The 17,270-nt window shown below is 39.4% G+C and overlaps 1 protein-coding gene across 1 annotated transcript in view; it reads left to right on the forward strand.

The window, feature by feature from the left end:
* LOC133150416 (kelch domain-containing protein 8B-like) overlaps positions 1–17,270 on the forward strand; it is a 67,663-nt gene that overhangs the window by 23,664 nt on the left and 26,729 nt on the right. Inside the window, exons 4-5 of the mRNA XM_061272929.1 lie at positions 14,183–14,347; positions 16,861–17,085. Of these exons, the coding sequence (XP_061128913.1) occupies positions 14,183–14,347; positions 16,861–17,085 (390 nt within the window). The remainder of the gene's footprint in view (positions 1–14,182; positions 14,348–16,860; positions 17,086–17,270) is intronic.

Below are 17,270 nucleotides of genomic sequence, written 5' to 3' on the forward strand. Positions count from 1 at the left end.
GCTGCCAGCACCTGGGGCAAGTCAACAATTTGCACTTTCTAACCAGTAGATCTGTGGAACTGCTTTGAATATTTTCTGAGCCCTCTGGGCTCTTGTGACGCGAGTCCAAAAAAATACCTTTTTGTGACATCGTACATTATATTGCCATTTTATGTACACAATGTCTGCAGCACGGTGGAGAAATGATTAGCAGGTCTGCTTCACAATAATGAGGTTTGGGGTTTGAATCCAAGTTTCCACTCTCCAGTGTGGAGCTTGCTGGTCCTTCCTCCTCAAGCTAGTCCCGCTTCCTCTCACTTTTGGGACTATAAATTGTCCATTAGTGTGGATAGTTGAGTGTTGAAATGTGCTCTGCAATCGAAGGCAACTGAAGGTCGGTCCTGTGTATCCCCTGTGAACATGAGGTCTCATAAGCGAGCTATGGTCATGGCAGATTTGTCAATTCAGAAATTGTGATTACCGTAATTATGATTAGGCATGGACCCACTTCATATTCTGATGATAACTGTGAGCAAACATACTATACTTTCATGGAATTGGAATTAAAACTCTAAAATGTATAACTTTTAAATCTTTAAAAAACAATAAATGAAATCAAAACACTGTGTAACCGTTTGTAATCTCTTTTAACAAATAATTCCTATTAGGAAGGAGGTTTTTGTAGAAGTAATATATTCACATATCCATCCCCACATGTTGCAAAGCAGAAGTTAAACCTTTATACATTAAATTGACATAATTTTTTATCGTCTGTTTTTACTTATTTTTTGCATTTATCCCTAACCACACTCTGTTTAAAAACATGTATTTGTAACTTATTTTGGGGGGGATGGAATGAATTAATTCCATTTCCATATTTCAATGGGAAACATGACCTCAATTTATGACCCTTTTAAGTAACAAACGGGCAGGGGAAACCAGTTAAATTTGAAACTTGAGGTTCCACTCTACTGTATGCAGTATATTAAGTAGATATAATTTGCTATAAATATGATGGCATGATTGCCCCAGGCTCTGAATATCAAAGGAACATCTGTTAAAATGCTGTGGTCGTCATAATTGCTAATCATGCATAATCGTTTGAAAAGGTTCTTTTTCATCATCATATCAAGGCAATATGTGACCCACACCATGGCTGTTTTTCCTTGGCCTGCATGTTTCTTTCTGATATCGTCCAGACTGCTCTCATCTCATCACCCTTTCCCTTACCTCCTCTACACATGTCATATCTGATCACACAGCCCACTGCTTTACCTTTTGCCATTTTACGCAGTCACTGAGCCCTCAGTGTGCTGCCACTCACCCTGTAGAAATTCCCAAAACACCAATAAATAAAGTCAAGGTGTGCCTGTCGCTACTTCCCGTTTTTCTCACTTGTTTGACTGAGCGAGCTTCTCCATAGTCCTGCTCGACCCACTCTGTCGTTTTCCTTTTTCTATTATCACCGCGCAGCATTATGCATTCCGCATACGGCTTTGCGTTATAATTCTCTCAAACACAAGCTCACTTCATTTGAGCGCTTGAGATTATTACAGTGTTTGTTTAGGAACATGGGAGCTTAGCGTATGAAGATAAACAGCTGCAATGTTCTGGCTACCTGACTTTACGATGTGTGATTAATTTCACCCGCTCGCACCCATGCACATTCACTGCTGGCAGAACAAAATTAAATGCACTGTAAAGCAGGCAAAGATCCATATATGACACTCACATGGATAAATTACCACAGACAGACCAAAGCAATGTGATTGTTTTGCACGGAGGTCAGGTCATGTCTTGCACATGAATTGAACAATTCATGGTGGTTTGGGCATGATAGCGCTTTCAAAGAAAAGTTGTAAAAGTATGTGAAATATCTGAGGTCTTTTGATATTATCAATACGATTCCGGATTCTTGCTTGACATCTTTAAAGCTGGTTGCAAAAAGTACACTAGTGGGGTCGATGTAGTTTGCACTTTGATCAATCCATCAATTCAGTCTTTTCACAAAAAAATGGATGAAACTATATATCCAAATTTACATCGTGTGCAAAAATCTAACCCTTTTCAGGAAATTGGACCTGTGAAGAAAAGGGTTGACGTTTCAATCACACATAATCCTTGTAAAGTGTGGATGGCTACCCCAGTTGGAATTGTATGACTAGCTTGAGGCGAGATGTTTTGTGGTTTCCATTAATATGTAAATAATACTCACCTACTTAGTTTTTCTGAATGTTTGTGACGCGAGATACGACTTTTAGTGCACGGTTAAGCCTTATGGCTGGGGAAGAATTTGCAAATAAAATGTGATACATGAGAGGATAAATGGAACAGGACGTGATAGATCTTCAGAATTCAGTTCATAGTTACGAGTGGAGGATCATACATGCTTTCATACAGAAATGTAATGCATATCTGGATCAAACTGAATATTTAAGGCTTATGTCAAAGGTTGGTGCTTTGAGAGAAGACAGATTATTCTTTTCTGATTTTTCTGTGTGCATGTGCACAAATGTGCTTTGGATTGGATTACTACAATATTTTTAGATCTAAAGACAGGTAAGGGGAAAAGCCCCTTTGGCGTGGAAAAAAGAACCATTTTGAAAAATCCAAATTGTTATAGATAGAATAAGGATTTTGCAGAGAAAGGTGAATTGATCACTCGATTTATTCCACCTAATTAGGAATTTTACCCAAAGCATTTCCACCTTTCCTTTTTTAACCTGCGTGGTGGAATGTAAACTGCCGCCATTGCGATCGAGGAGGGACTCAAAGATGCACTGTTTAATCAGGGTGTCAATTTCTGGATTGTCTGTGTGGATGTATGAGTAACACCCAGCTCTGTCTGTCTAAATCTCTAACTGCCTCTTTCTTTCCCTCCTCCTCATCATCCTGCCATCTACCCAGACCAGAGACTCACGAGCCTTATAACAAAGTTCCATTCCCCTCTGTCTTGTGCATTAATGAGACACCCTCTATGCAGGAATACAGATAGAAAGACAGATGTGGCATACAGAAATAATGAAAGCGCCAAACTGTGGTCCCTGAAGACGTCGCTATTCATAAACTGCACCGACATAGCATGTGTAACGTCACAGGTTTGCATTCATTATAAATGGTGGTATGAAATGTAGGCAAGCATATACTGTCCGTGGAATACACCCATCTTATTTCTTTATCAGTAGCTTTACCTTCTCTTGTTTGCTAGATATCACCAAATAATGCTGCAGGCAAGAGTGGGAAGGGTAAATGCACAAGGGCGTGTAAAGGTAATGATACCATTCATTTTAAGATGAGATGTGACACCAAAGAGAAGAAAATGGAGCCGCCAGAATAGAATGTTTATTCATAGGCTGGTGCACCAGTGCATGCTGCAACAAAGTGCCAACCAGACAAAAAAGTATTTTGACATTGTGTGATGTGGCTCGGGTGTGCTGAGGAAAAATGGTAACATCTTGACAGCTGCATTGCTCTCTCTTTGCAGCCCCGGTTGCTCATTACATTCATGCTAAAAAGGATTTACATGGATAGTGGAGCACTTGGTGGCAGCTGAGCTCTGCAACAGGTTGATTCATTATTGATCGCTTCCTATTCTTAGATTTGCGCTGCAACATTGGCTGAGGTGTATGTGTGCTTGGGTCTAAATAGGCAATGTACAAGTGAGGAATCTGAAAGTGAGAGGCGGCCGTTCTGATACAGGCTGCCATGTCAGGTGGACTCCAAATGACAAGTTTTCTCTTTTCTCATTTTTTTTTAAATGATTAAATACTGTGCAGTTCTGATAAACGTTTGCTTGAACATCCATGGTATTTTTCAGGAGCTTTACATTTTCTTTTAACAATAACGTTTTGAGTTTAAGCTTGCAGGTTGAATGCTCACAGCACATTTTGGATTTGAATTTAGAATTCAGCCTTCTTTCCATAAGGTGTCCAAACATCCTCGACTCTTGGTTTTGACTCTTGACGACCAGTTTAATTTATATATCATGCCTCAGAGCCAAAGTCAGCAGGGATAGGCTTCACTAAACATGATTGAATGTCTCAACTTGCTATGTGGAAAAAATAAAGATAAACAAAAGAAAAAAAGAAACATCGCAATGTTGTCTCTTAACACTGTCTCTCTCTCTCACTCCTTCTTCCTGCTGACACCTTTTTTGGTTCGTCCCTCTGTGCGGCCAGGCCCAGTGGGGACCATCAGGCTATAGAATATGAGAAACGTATAAGAAAAAAATGTAAAAGAAAAAACACATCTTTAGATTATGTAGTTTATTAAATGTGACTGTCTTTGAGAGCCTGAGGGGCTCCAAGCACGGCATCTCTTCTCACCTTGCACTGGCAGCCTGATGATGAAGACTCCTACACTCACTCACTTGCTTGTTATATTTGAGAGTGTCATTTTGAGTAAAATATTTCCATGAGGCACCACCGCAGTATGCTGTGCTGGCTAACAGTCTCTTAATTTCAGTGAGATTTCCAAAATATAAGTGGCAGTTAGTCGACCTCAAGTTATTACGGTCATTGCGGAATGCCAAAGTCAATACGTCCTCTAGCTGATTAATCGGTTAAGGATTTGATAAAGTCAAATGGCCTAGACTCCCGTTTTCTGGTAACACTTAGAGTAATTGGATGAGTGGTACAAAAATGGATGCCTGGATTCCGTGTTCCATGTTTGTGAGCAAATGATTTTAGTGAATGGATTGAAAGACATCCTCAAACTTGTTTCTGGTGTTCCCATTGGGTTCATCTCATTAGCCAAAGAGCAAAATTGCCAAAGTCATTTTTAACATACAGTTCAATAAAATATTTTTTTTTTCTGAAAACATTCAGATAAGTATGCAATTAGGATAATGGTATTGTTTGGTAAGCAGGACACCTGGGTAGTTTTATCTTTCTTATTTTACGTATTATAAGATCTGTCATTGTGCTTCCAAAGGAGTTCTGTTATGAAGAATGCTTGCACACAATCAGTACTTTTCATCTATTTATCTGGAAAGTAGTATTATTGGATGTATTTCAAAAGTTGGCCCTCACACAGCAAAATAATATACGGTGTATAAAATGAAACAAAAGATATTCATTGAAGCTTAGAAAAAGCACATTTCGAATATTTTCTGCACTCTCAATGCTTTCAGCTACAAATAAAAGTATTTGATTTATGCCTTCAGCAAAAAAAAAAGACATTGTGACAAGTGCTGTGGAGTGATTTTCTTTAAATGAGCCCTCTGAATTTACACAATTTACTTCTCAACAGCCCACTCAGCAGACTTCATGTAACACGTGTCTATGCGAATTGCATATAATGATTACTTATTCAGCCCGTAATTTTATTGTTTATTTTTAGCCTTGGGAGTTAAAAGTCAGCTTTCTTAGAGGTGTTGAGGGAATTGTCATGTTGCCACAACACATCATTTGAAGCCTAACTGGTCCACCAGTAAGTAAATGAAGAGGTTTTGTTGTGTTTTTGTCTGGCTGTGCAATGAAAATTTGATGTCATCTGAGAAACTGGTACTCTGGCATGTAATTTTGTCAACATGACAAAAAACAACAATACAGGCTTTTTTTCATCCTACTTCAAGAGAAATTAGACACATAGCACTCTAACTGAAAACATCTCATTATGGAAAAGGTCAAATACTTGAATATCACAGCAAGAATCTCTGAAGCCTCATATTAGCCACAACTCTCTTGTGTAGTGAGTTTGGAGGAAGAGTTATGTCAAACTAATTGCTCTTCACTTGAATAAGATCTGTCAAACATATGCAAATTAGTAGCAAAGAAAAGGGTTTCAATTCAAAATTCTCCAATGCTGGTTGAACAGTAATGTTTAAATAAATTTACTGGTTGTTCTATTAGTTACACTTATGGGCATTGTGACACCTCCAAGGGTGAACACAATAATTTTTGAGACGCTTGGTTGACTTCCAGTTTATTTCAATTTGTCAATATTGGAACTCTTGTTCCAGAACATTCCAAAGATGCTCTAATGCACTGAGATGTAGTGAATCCCGAGGCCGTTTAAATGTGGTTAACCAACACTCGTGAACTGTATAACTTTTTTACTTTTAAAAAACACTCCTAACTCCTGATCAGGCCCGGTTCTGGGAATGGACATAAGAGGGGGCAGTCAGAAATGTGAAGGGGGGAGTCAGAAATGTGAAGGGGGTATGCTCTTTTTTCTTTCTTCAGCCGGCACTGCTCCTGATTAAGACCAACGAAGATGCACCATGTTATATTGTGCTCAGGAGCAATACTCGGCAAGAATGTGGTTTAAACAAAACAGAATTGTTGCTATGGGACTTGAGTGGCACCCCCTTCCACAATTACACCACCATCAAATGCTGTTTGGGGGCTGCAATAGTGGAAGTAATCAGTACGAGTGCCATTTGTTTCTATAATGCATGCTATTTTATTCTTTGTACTGGTGAAGCATTGTTACTTTTCTATATTCTCAGCAGAACATTGGCTAATGATCATACATTGTTTGTTTTCACCCCATTACACCTTGCACGGTGAACAGGAAGAGCAAAGGCATATATTACACTGATTGGCTTGTAGTAAGTCTATGTTTCATTCTAAAACTGTTTCTGAATATTATTACACAGGCAGTATCTTGAGGGCTACCAATATCACAAGCCATTTCCAAGAGTGATTCTTTATTAGTTGTGCTATATAAACACAATAAAAATGTGTCTCACCTTATTTCTGTGGTTGTTGTGTTGAAGCATCGGGATAACTCTTATCAGGAATTCAAACTATTTCATAAGAAGAGTAGTCTACAGTTGTGGAGGTGACTGTAAAGTATTTTTTCCATGCAGTTCATTGCGGTTTTCATGACATCACTGCCCGATAATCACATGTAACATGTCAAGCACATGATTTGTCTTTCAGCGCCTGCAGGAAGTAAGCTTGTGTGTGTGTGTGTTTGTAAGTACACATTCATGCGTCTGTGTGCGACTGTCAAGACTGGTCAAGTTTGCATGTTGGCACTTCATATGACAAATTATGACAAGGCTGCACAACATAAAAGCTATTGTCTCTGTATGTCATCAGCAGCAGCAGCATCATCATCATCATCCATCATCCCAGTCACATTCTGTGTTGTCATAAAACCTGTTATTGCGTTACTTAGAGCATAGGCAGGTTCTCTCCTGCTTTGGTTCCACAGGGCCCATGAATAAAAACAGCAGATAACAAACCAGTTGCATACGCATCCAATCACTTCAACATCCTGTCAACCTCCATTTAGCATCTTCAGTTTGAAATTAGTCAAGTGGCAAATTGACATTGACGTGAAAATTAATTTGAGCATATTTCCCCATGTCAGGGAAACAGTGAGTTGGAGCAGCCATGCGAATATGGTTGCATCATCAAAAACTTTTACAAAGGGACGTTTTGTATTTTTCCTAGGTGGACAATTTCTTTTGAGTATTGTATTGTATTGTATTGTATTGTATTGTATTGTATTGTATTGTATTGTATTGTATTGTATTGTATTGTATTGTATTAACTACCAGAAAGGTAGCTTTGACATCTACTCGAAAGTAGGGAGAGAGTGGCTGCTTCCAGAGTGAACATGGAAGATGGTTCCGCAAGAAAAGAGCCTGATAACTGAAGTGTTGCTGTGCCATCCAATTTTTGAGATTTCAGAAATCACAATGCCGCCTGGCCATGTTGACCTTTTAGACGAGTAATAAGATTTTACGTTCAATTCCAAATTTTACAGATATCCAATGTTTTATATTACACAGAGAAATACAGTGTTGTCTCTTCTTGATACAAGAAGAGTATTCTTTGAGGATATGTGTGTTTTCTTCTGTCAGATGTAATTTGTGGAGTCATCCTTGTGGTACAAGTTCAGCTTAGTAAAAGAGCACATAGTTTGCAGACTTGATACCAGACTCCATAATAAATGGAAACAAAAATGGCCACTGTGTCTGCAGTCTTAAAACAAACAAGCACTCTAAATGGGCCCACTTGGTTCCTGTCTCATTCAATTTTTAACTAATGGGCGAGACCTGCCCTCGGCGATTTGACAAGATTGGGGTGTACAGTTTAACATAACAATTAGTACTGTAAAGCCACATGGCACCCTGCCATTGCATTTATAAGGCATAATTGGTAAAAGTAGCTTATATCTGATAGAGGGTGAATTTGTGGCCACTTGGATGGTGATTGTATTAAAGTATACAGCAATTGGTCATCATGTAATAAACTTATCATGTAAAGATTGAAGGGTACTTGGATACAGATGATTTATGGATGTACAGTATCTATCTTAGTGATTGCTTCTTAAAACTATTGTTTCTTTTACGGGCGCAGTGAAAGGTATTAAAATGGATTTACTGTGGTGTCACAAACTAAATCCAAAGTCTAATAACATGTACCTTTCTTTTGCTGTTATTTTTTTGCCTTCATTTATACAAAATGTTCCTACCAGCAGACTCAAGTTTAATATGGCCAGTCATAGCTTTGTGTTTATCTGGGCAGATGACATTTTCACACTGGCCAGGAAATAAGAAAGGGCACACGAGTTTACTGCTGGGATCTTCCCAAAGTATTAAGTGAGAGAAGTTTTTGTGCTTGGAGATATTGTCGGTAATGCAAGCGTAGTTCAAGCTCACACTGACAGAAATGAGATCAGGAACAAATTTGAAACATTGTTTCTTCTAAGGGGAAATGAAACGAACTACTTATGTGTTTAATCCGATTTTGTACAATAAGTAAAAATGCATAACCATTAAAAAACATTCAGAGGTTAAATAAAATTTCTATTAATAATTAGAAAAAAATAACATTTATGATTTTATATTAAATTAATTTAAATTATGTTTTGAAATAATTAACAAGGAAATTTGCATTTTAATGACAAGATACAAAATATAGCTTTTTGGTAGACGTCAGCATTGCACTCTTAGTCTGTCCATGACACTAAAGGAATTCAATTATAATGTGATGCGCACAGGGTGAGACAAACAAAATAAATTGAATCATTGGTGAAGGAAATTCGTGACGTTTTTGCAGGCAGGGTCAGGGGCTGAATTTAAACCCCATTTAACATGCCTAGGCGCTTACATAGCTGTCAAAGCTCTTTAGATTAACTTGTAATTTATCGTGTTCATGTTATTACATTTAGTTCCTTCATGAAACTCCCTTATTGAATTAAGGTGACAAATGTTTAAGCCTCGGCCGCAGTCTCCTATTGCTTTCGATAAGGATACAATGCGGTAAATTACCTTTTATCAATCGAACATGCCAGCAAACAACATAAGTGACGTTTAGCACGACGGTCCCCATACAATCGACGGCCAAATTGGATTTTGTTGTCTTTATTAAGTAGGTGGAAGGAAGCTGCTTTCAGTGATGAATTCACTTCTTTCATCCTGCTATTTAATTCTCTCTCCTTCACATCCACCTTCGGTGAAGTCAATAAATCCACATCGGCCCTTATTCATGTCACGGTGGAGGATTGGACAAGACTATTATCGAGGTTCGGTAAAGAGGACAAACAATATGGTGACTACATTTAACGCCATCCCGTCACACTAATCCAGTCTTTCCTGTGGCGCCATGCATGCAATTGCCAACAAAGCACAAAACAGAATGACGCTAGATATACAAAATGACGAGAAAATGTTGTTTGTCTTCATGTGCTGAGGAGAATTGATCCTCCAAAAGGTGAAAGCTGTTACGCTCCCATGCTCCTTCAAGGGCAATATAGGGGTCTTTATTGATCACCTATTGACAAATCATACAGATGAGTGCTGGTATTTCAAACTGTGGGAGTTCACCTGCAGTTTTATCATTTACAGTAAATATAACTTTTTGTTTAATTCTTTATTATATTAAATATAACCTGCCATCTGCTTTTTTAACAAGATACAAATGTTTGTTAAACTTAAAGACAGCCATCATCCTTTTATGCTAAACTAATTAACAGTTCTCTCTTCTCTTTATTTTTAATATACCGTTTTTTTCCATGTATAATGCGCCCCCATGTATAATACGCACCCTAAAAATGGCATGTTGATGCTGGAAAAAAGCCTGTACCCATGTATAATACGCACCCAAATTTTGACTCCTACTTAAGTCTGTGAACGTAAAATTATTTCAGAAAAAAGATCATCTTTGGGAACAACTGGATGTTATTCTGCCGGTCAGTATCACTGCGCATGCGCTAGCAAACTCAATAGCGAAGAAACGTTTCGGATTTGTGTAGGGTACATTGTGACAGCAAACGAGCAGGTGATCGAGCAAGCGTCTGATACGAGAGCATTGTGTGTTTGAAGTGAACAGCAGAGAAGAAAGCGCACCTGTAATGGCGGCCTCTGTATGATATCCGGATTTAAAAAAAATAAATATATATATATATATATATATATATATATATATATATTTATTTTTTTTTTTTTTTTTTGTACCCATGTATAATGCGCACCCCAAATTTTAGGACAATAAACTAGTTACATTTTGCACATTATACATGGAAAAAAACGGTATGCATAACATGAACTCGCGTTTCACTCTTGCCTTCTTCTTCAGCTGTCATGCTTATCATTTTTTGACATGTAACGGAAATGAAACTCATTGTACCATTTTAAGCTTCAATCTTTTTCTGTAAAATGATGCATTCAAATGTATGTATAGTGTTTGCTTATTAAGTCCTACAAGAATCTATTTTCTCATGGTAAACATCAGTCACATCATGGGAACACTTTTTGGCATAACCGTATACCTGATACAAGACAGATTTCAGCCTTTACAAACATAGAAGTTCTAATAAGATGCACCATTCTGACTACATATACGTATATTCCTTCTACAGCTTCCCTCAGGATATCTGTATCCAAACTCATTTCGCATTTAGTTTCCTCCCACATTCCAAAAAATATGGATGGTAGGCCCATTGACCGCTCTAAATTGCCCATAGGTGTGATTGGGAGTGTGCCCTGTGATTGGTTGGCAAAACAGTTCAAGGTGGACCCCGCTGGGATAGGCGCCAGTACACCCGTGACCCTTGAGAGTATAAGGTGGTTCGGATAATGAACAGATGGATGGAACAACTGCATTGAATGACACCTCATTTTCTTGCTGGGCAACTGTAACTCACAACACCTGTTCTATAGCAATTTATTTTCTGTCATTTCTTGTTTTCTGTGCTATCTCCAAGACCGCTGCAATAATTATACACAATGTAAGAGGTGTGTCCCCCCCCCCCCCCCCCCGTCCCCCCTTCAGATAAGAGTGGGAAAATGAAACAAGAAAATAAAAGTATAGACACAGTAGGCTGAGAAAAGGACAAACGACACGGTCAATTAAGCAAAGAGTGGGAAAAACGGGCATCAAAGTGGAGTTTTAAATAGCCGAAAGGAGATGATGCAGGGTGCGAAAAGACAATAGTGGGATGCCACTTATGAAAGATGTGGAGGGATCAAAGCATTGGATCGAGTCGTCTCAAGTGCAGCGTTGGAGACGAAGCAACATCACAAAATAGAAAGCTTCACATGCACACTTTGATATGACTCACTGGTCTGCCTCTTGGTGATAACGCATTTGGTCGCCAGGCACTATGACGTCAAACAGCCACACCATAATAAGTCTGTAGGTTACGCTGCGGTTACCATGGTGACTCCCTGGGTGATGGGCAAAGAATAGAGCCCGCTTTGCTTAATTAGAGAAAATTGCACATGATTAAACCAAGGCTGGGCCAGAACAGGAGCGGACACACACACACACAGACTGAGACTTACTGAGACTTATATGCGGATAACTGTGCCGGTTTGAATGTCAGGCATTTTTATTTGTTGATAATTCAAACATAATAATTCAGTGTTGTTAGATTATACTAGTAAGATAATTCTAATAGTCTAATATAATACATTATTATACAGTATCGTGGAAACTCTAGGTCAGGGTGTCAAACTTATCTTTTGTCGCAGGCCACGTGAAAGTTACAGTTGCCCATAGAGGACCATCATGACTTTACACCATTGTCCATAGGTATGGCTGTGAATGTGAATGGTTTATTTTTGTGCAACTTGTTTGTGCCCTGCATCTGATGTTCAGGGTGTAAGCCATCTCTTGCCAAAAATCAGCTGGGATCGGCTCCAGCACTCGAAAAGCCAAGAAAGCGTGGCACATAGAATGGGTGGATGGCTACAACTGTACTACTTCTACTTATTATAATAATAGAAATGATAATAATAAAGATAATAATAATAATATACATATAATGTCAATATCTGTATGCGGACGTGCTAACCGTTGTTCAACCGAGCCTAACCCTCACAGTTAGGAGGGTGTGGGTTCGATTCAACCTCTGGCCCTCCCTGTGAGGAGTTTGCAAGTTCTCCCCGTGCCCGCGTGGGTTTTTTCCGGCCACTCCGGTATCCTCCCACATCCCAAAAACATGCTTGTAGGCCAATTGAGCACTCCAAATTGCCCGTAGGTGTGAGTGTGGATGGTTGTTTGTCTCTGTGTGCCCTACTGCCCGATGACTGCTGGGACAGGCTCCAGCACGCGGTACAGAGGATGGATGGATGGATGGATGGATGGATGGATGGATGGATGGATGGATGGATGGATGGATGGATGGTTGGATGGATGGATGGATGGATGGATGGATGGATGGATGGAAGGATGGATGGATGGATGGATGGATGGATGGATGGATGGATGGATGGATGGAATATCTGTTTGCCTTCACCCCGATAAAAATAATAAAAATTGCTAGACCAGCTTTTTACCTTGCACACATAGACGTGATCTGACTAAAGTTTAGTTTGACTTTCTGCCACCAAACTGTCACTCTGCCAGGCAACTCTCCAAAGGGGCACACCCAGCTTGGCGTCAAATGGTCTGCCAAATTGGGAACTGCCTTACACTTGCATAAAAATCTGAATCTGTCAGCATTTGTGCTCTGACGCAGAAGCATTGTTTAAAAAATAGAGCCCTGTAGTCTTTCATGACCAGTTTTTGTTTCTGGACTTGTTTTACTTTTGGTAATGAACGAAAAGAACAAATTCATCATCCTCAGCTTGAAATACAACTCAAGTAAAATGCAGAGTGCAATGCACCTGATGCTCTTTATAGAATGCTTATTACAGGCTACGACCTAAAGTGTATCCTTTTGAAATGATGGTCTCCTCAGCCCCTCGACTCCCTTTTGAGTAGTGAACAACTAAAAGTCTTTAAAAGGTTTTCTGAACAAAGAATGGCAGTTTCTTCAATTCCTAGCTTGCATCACATGCAAGCATCCTTTCCATGTCAAGAGTGCCATGAAACAAATTGAGCTGTTAATTTTATTGTCTTACAGTGGGGAGAAACTGCTCAGTAATAAATGCACATTCTTGCGGTGATCGCACTCATGGTGAGTGACAGATTTATTAGTGTTGAATTTTTCACAGCTTTAACCACAGCTTGGTGGTTGTGTCATCCGTTTGCGTGACTGAGCAGCCATCCCCTCTGTCCCTCAGTGACTCTCTTTCTCGCAGTTGGACAGTCACAACTCTCCAAACACTAATGGACCGCTAATCTGGAACGCTGCAATCTCCTGTTTTTCACCCCATGCTCAATCTTTCCTTCTTTCCAGTCCACCCTTTCGATTTTCCAGCCTTGCATTTCTTCAACAGGCTTGCCAGATTTACTCACTCAGCATTTGGCTCTCCTTCTATTTAAGTCTTAATGATTACTGACACTGCAGTACTGGAGCATTTCTACGTTTCCCTAGTACCCCTAATCGTCTATGCTAGAAATAAGGTAATGAGTCATAAGGGCAGTACCGGATATGACATGGATTATAGCCATGGGGGGCCAGAAGAATTCATACTTGACTACTAAAGTTTCTGTTCTGGACTTGAACACTTTATTGGTGGCCTTTTAACTATATTTATTATCATATGGGAGAAAACTGCCGCTTGCTTTGTTACTCGTGTAAAAGACGAGAAGCACTTATTCAACTTCTTCACTTACGTAAAAGCAAAGCATAGACAATCCAATGATAACCAACCGACAAACAGAAATGTGATCATAGGAAGGAAGTTGTGAATGCATTTCATAGTTTTGGTTTCATTGATGGTAGCCTCTGTTTTAGCAGTTATTCCTATTGATTAAAAACATTGGTGTTTCATTTCTCCATGATGCGTTACTGTCTCACTCGAAGTTTTTGCTTTTACAAATCACTGCCCCTTATTTCTGTTTCCCTGCAGATGGCAAGGTGTACGCATTGGGGGGGATGGGGGCGGACATCACACCGCAGGCCCTGGTGAGAGTTTATGAGGCAGAAAAGGATCAATGGCAGCCGCTGACCTCAATGCCGACACCGCGATATGGAGCTATCCCCTTCGTAAAAGGAAACAAAATCTACGTCATGGGTAGGAACTTTCTCTGTAACGTCTCTCCTTAAATGTATTCTTGAAACTGATTCCAAAAATGACTACTTTTTTTTTTAATAGAGCTCATCAAGTTTTTGATATTTTTTCTTGTTTGCGCAATACGGATTTTGCCATTCCTAATTTATAACTGACATTTCACAAAAGGTCCACCTTTTGCTCAAACCAGTCAATTCACTAATATTACTAAATATATACCACAACTACAACAACTAACTATTATTATTATTATTATTATTATTATGTTTCTGATGAGCTTCAGAAAAAAATAAGGGCTGGATCGGAATCAGCCCAAAAAAAGTATCTATGAAAATTTCCTTGCTTACTCTGTGATTGATATTCTGTAAAAAATAGTCAGCAAGTAAAATACATGAATAACTTTTTTCAAGGTAATGTTTGTCACAACACAATATACCTATTTATATATATATATTTAAAGGACAATGTAGAAAATTACTTGTATGGGATCGGTTCTTATAAGAACATTTAGAAACTGATGATCTGTCTTCAACTTGACATTTTACTTGACCGTGTGGTGACCCACAAGAGATAAAAATTCACCTCGTGTCTTTAAGGGAGTAGTGGGCATCTGACACTTAGATAAAATAGATGATAGAGAGCAAAAGGTTGAAGCACAGTAGCTTGTTGCATGTTAAGTGAATACTTCAGTTTTGTCTTGTCATTTACCGCATTTCCATGGCAGAAGATTAATTTTTCATCATTCTATTCAATTCTATCAAAATTCAGCTCATTTAGGCATTATAATGTTTCTCTAATTTTGTATATAAAAAGTCATGCTACGCTTCCGTCCATCTGTCTCTACATCCATCCGTCCGTCCTCCATCCCTTCTCTTCCGCTTATCCGGCGTCAGGTTGCAGAAGCAGCCCCTTAAGCATGGAAGCCCAGACTGACTTCTACCCAGCCACTTCCTCAAGCTGTCTCACAACTATCTTAAATGGAGAGCACAGACACCCTGCGGAAGAAACTCATTTTGGCCACTTGTAGCCTTGATCTTATAGCCATAAATTGAGAGCTTCTCCTTTCCACTCATATTGTTTTATATTCCTCATTTCGGGTGGGATTGATGAGTTTTGCTGTCAAGTGCAGATGTACTAACAGGTTTCTTCCGCTAATCCCTAGTTTTAAATCACAGTACACGTGGGACAAGTGATTGTCACGCAGTAGTGTAAGTGAGTGCAGCAGATTGATGCAGCTGCGCTTATGTCAGCAATTGTGCTTCAAATTGTCTGCTCCCATGACTGGCCTCTGAAGAGTTGAGCAGCGCTTGACGGAGAGCAGCAATATGCCCACGCTTGTGCAACAGCTTTGTCAGGATAGACTTCAACCAAATGGATCGCCTTTTTCATGTGCAATGTATAAGAAACAGTGATTACACCGTATCAAACCCGCCATGACTATTTCCAATCCAACTGTAAGGAGCATTCCCATTGTAATCTTGAGGTATTATTCTATCACGTCTTTGACTGTAATCCTTCCCCCTCGTCTCACTTTTTGCATTCAATCGTTTCCTTTTCTAGCTGATATCAGTCTTTCATTCGCAAGCTCTCCTTTCTCTGTTCTTTCTATCATCACTTTGCATGTTTGTATGACTTTGAACTCCTCCTCTTAGCTCTTCTCCCTTTTATTACACAGCCTTTTTGTTCTCTGTCAACACGCAAAAAAATGGGTACAAGAAAACCTGAGGGGAGCAAACTGTCTTTTCTTGTGTTCTTTCCAATTGGATTACTTCCCGATGACGTTGTCATTTCACTTTGCTATACTGTAAGTGCCAAATAGACTTAATCAGTGCAAGATGGGTGTGGGTATGGAACACGACATGCTGGTTATCTTCTAAATAGTATTCAGTGGTGAATTTGTTTACCGTTCCATAAAAGACAGATTCATAGTCAAATATATTTCTTTGTGGTTATGTGAGATAAAAGAAGTGAACATTGTTTTTTTAGCATTTGCATTCTGCTAGTGGTGTTAAAAAGTCCTCAGGCAAGTTTGCCGTTACCTTTTCATAGCACTTCAGAAACCGCCAGCCTGGGGGCTGTCACTTGTGTTTCCGTTCTATGGTATTGCAATATTTACTAGAATGAATTTGTTTTTGATTGACCCACCAACTGTCCACATTGCACTCCGCTTCTTGCTGAGAGCCAGCTGGGATTGGCTCCAGCGCACCTAATGACGACGGGCAGTATAGAAAATGCATGGATCGTTAGTTTTTCATTGAAAATGGTCAATTTTGAATGTCAATTCATATGTCAACTATCATGGCTGTAAACTAATTGGATCGACATTAAATTAAGCACCTGTTTTGAAGTTGATACAAATATTACATGCATTAAATTCCATATGATTGATTCCCAAAAGATTAGTGCCCCATCCTATTTAGTGTGACTCATCCATCGTATATTTGTTTTTACAAGAAATTTTAATTTTGTGCATCCCAGCCTTGAAGTAAGCTGAAGGCTTTCCTCGATATTCCCAGGTGGTCGTCAAGGAAAGATGCCAGTGACAGCGCTGGAGGCATTCGACCTGGAAATGAAGAGCTGGACACGCTACCCCTGCATACCGAGCCGAAGGGCTTTTTCCTGCTGCGTAACAAATGAGCGAAGCCTCTTCAGCCTGGGGGGGCTTCAGCAGCCGGGACCGCACAACTTCTACTCCAGACCTCACTTTGTCAGCACCATGGAGGAGTATGATCTGGATCTAAGTAAGTGGACCACCACTTTATCAAAGAAGGCACACTATTTGCCTTTCTGACAGGGTTGGATGTAGGATATCACATTTTATACGGTATGTGTGGTTGTGGTAAAAATAAATCCTACGTTTAAACCTTAGGGCTTTATTTCCGCACCCATCACAAGTGTAGTACAAAGCATGGTCGAAATGTATGCA

Source organism: Syngnathus typhle, linkage group LG2 (genome assembly GCF_033458585.1).
Source record: "Syngnathus typhle isolate RoL2023-S1 ecotype Sweden linkage group LG2, RoL_Styp_1.0, whole genome shotgun sequence".
Lineage (NCBI taxonomy): Eukaryota > Metazoa > Chordata > Actinopteri > Syngnathiformes > Syngnathidae > Syngnathus > Syngnathus typhle.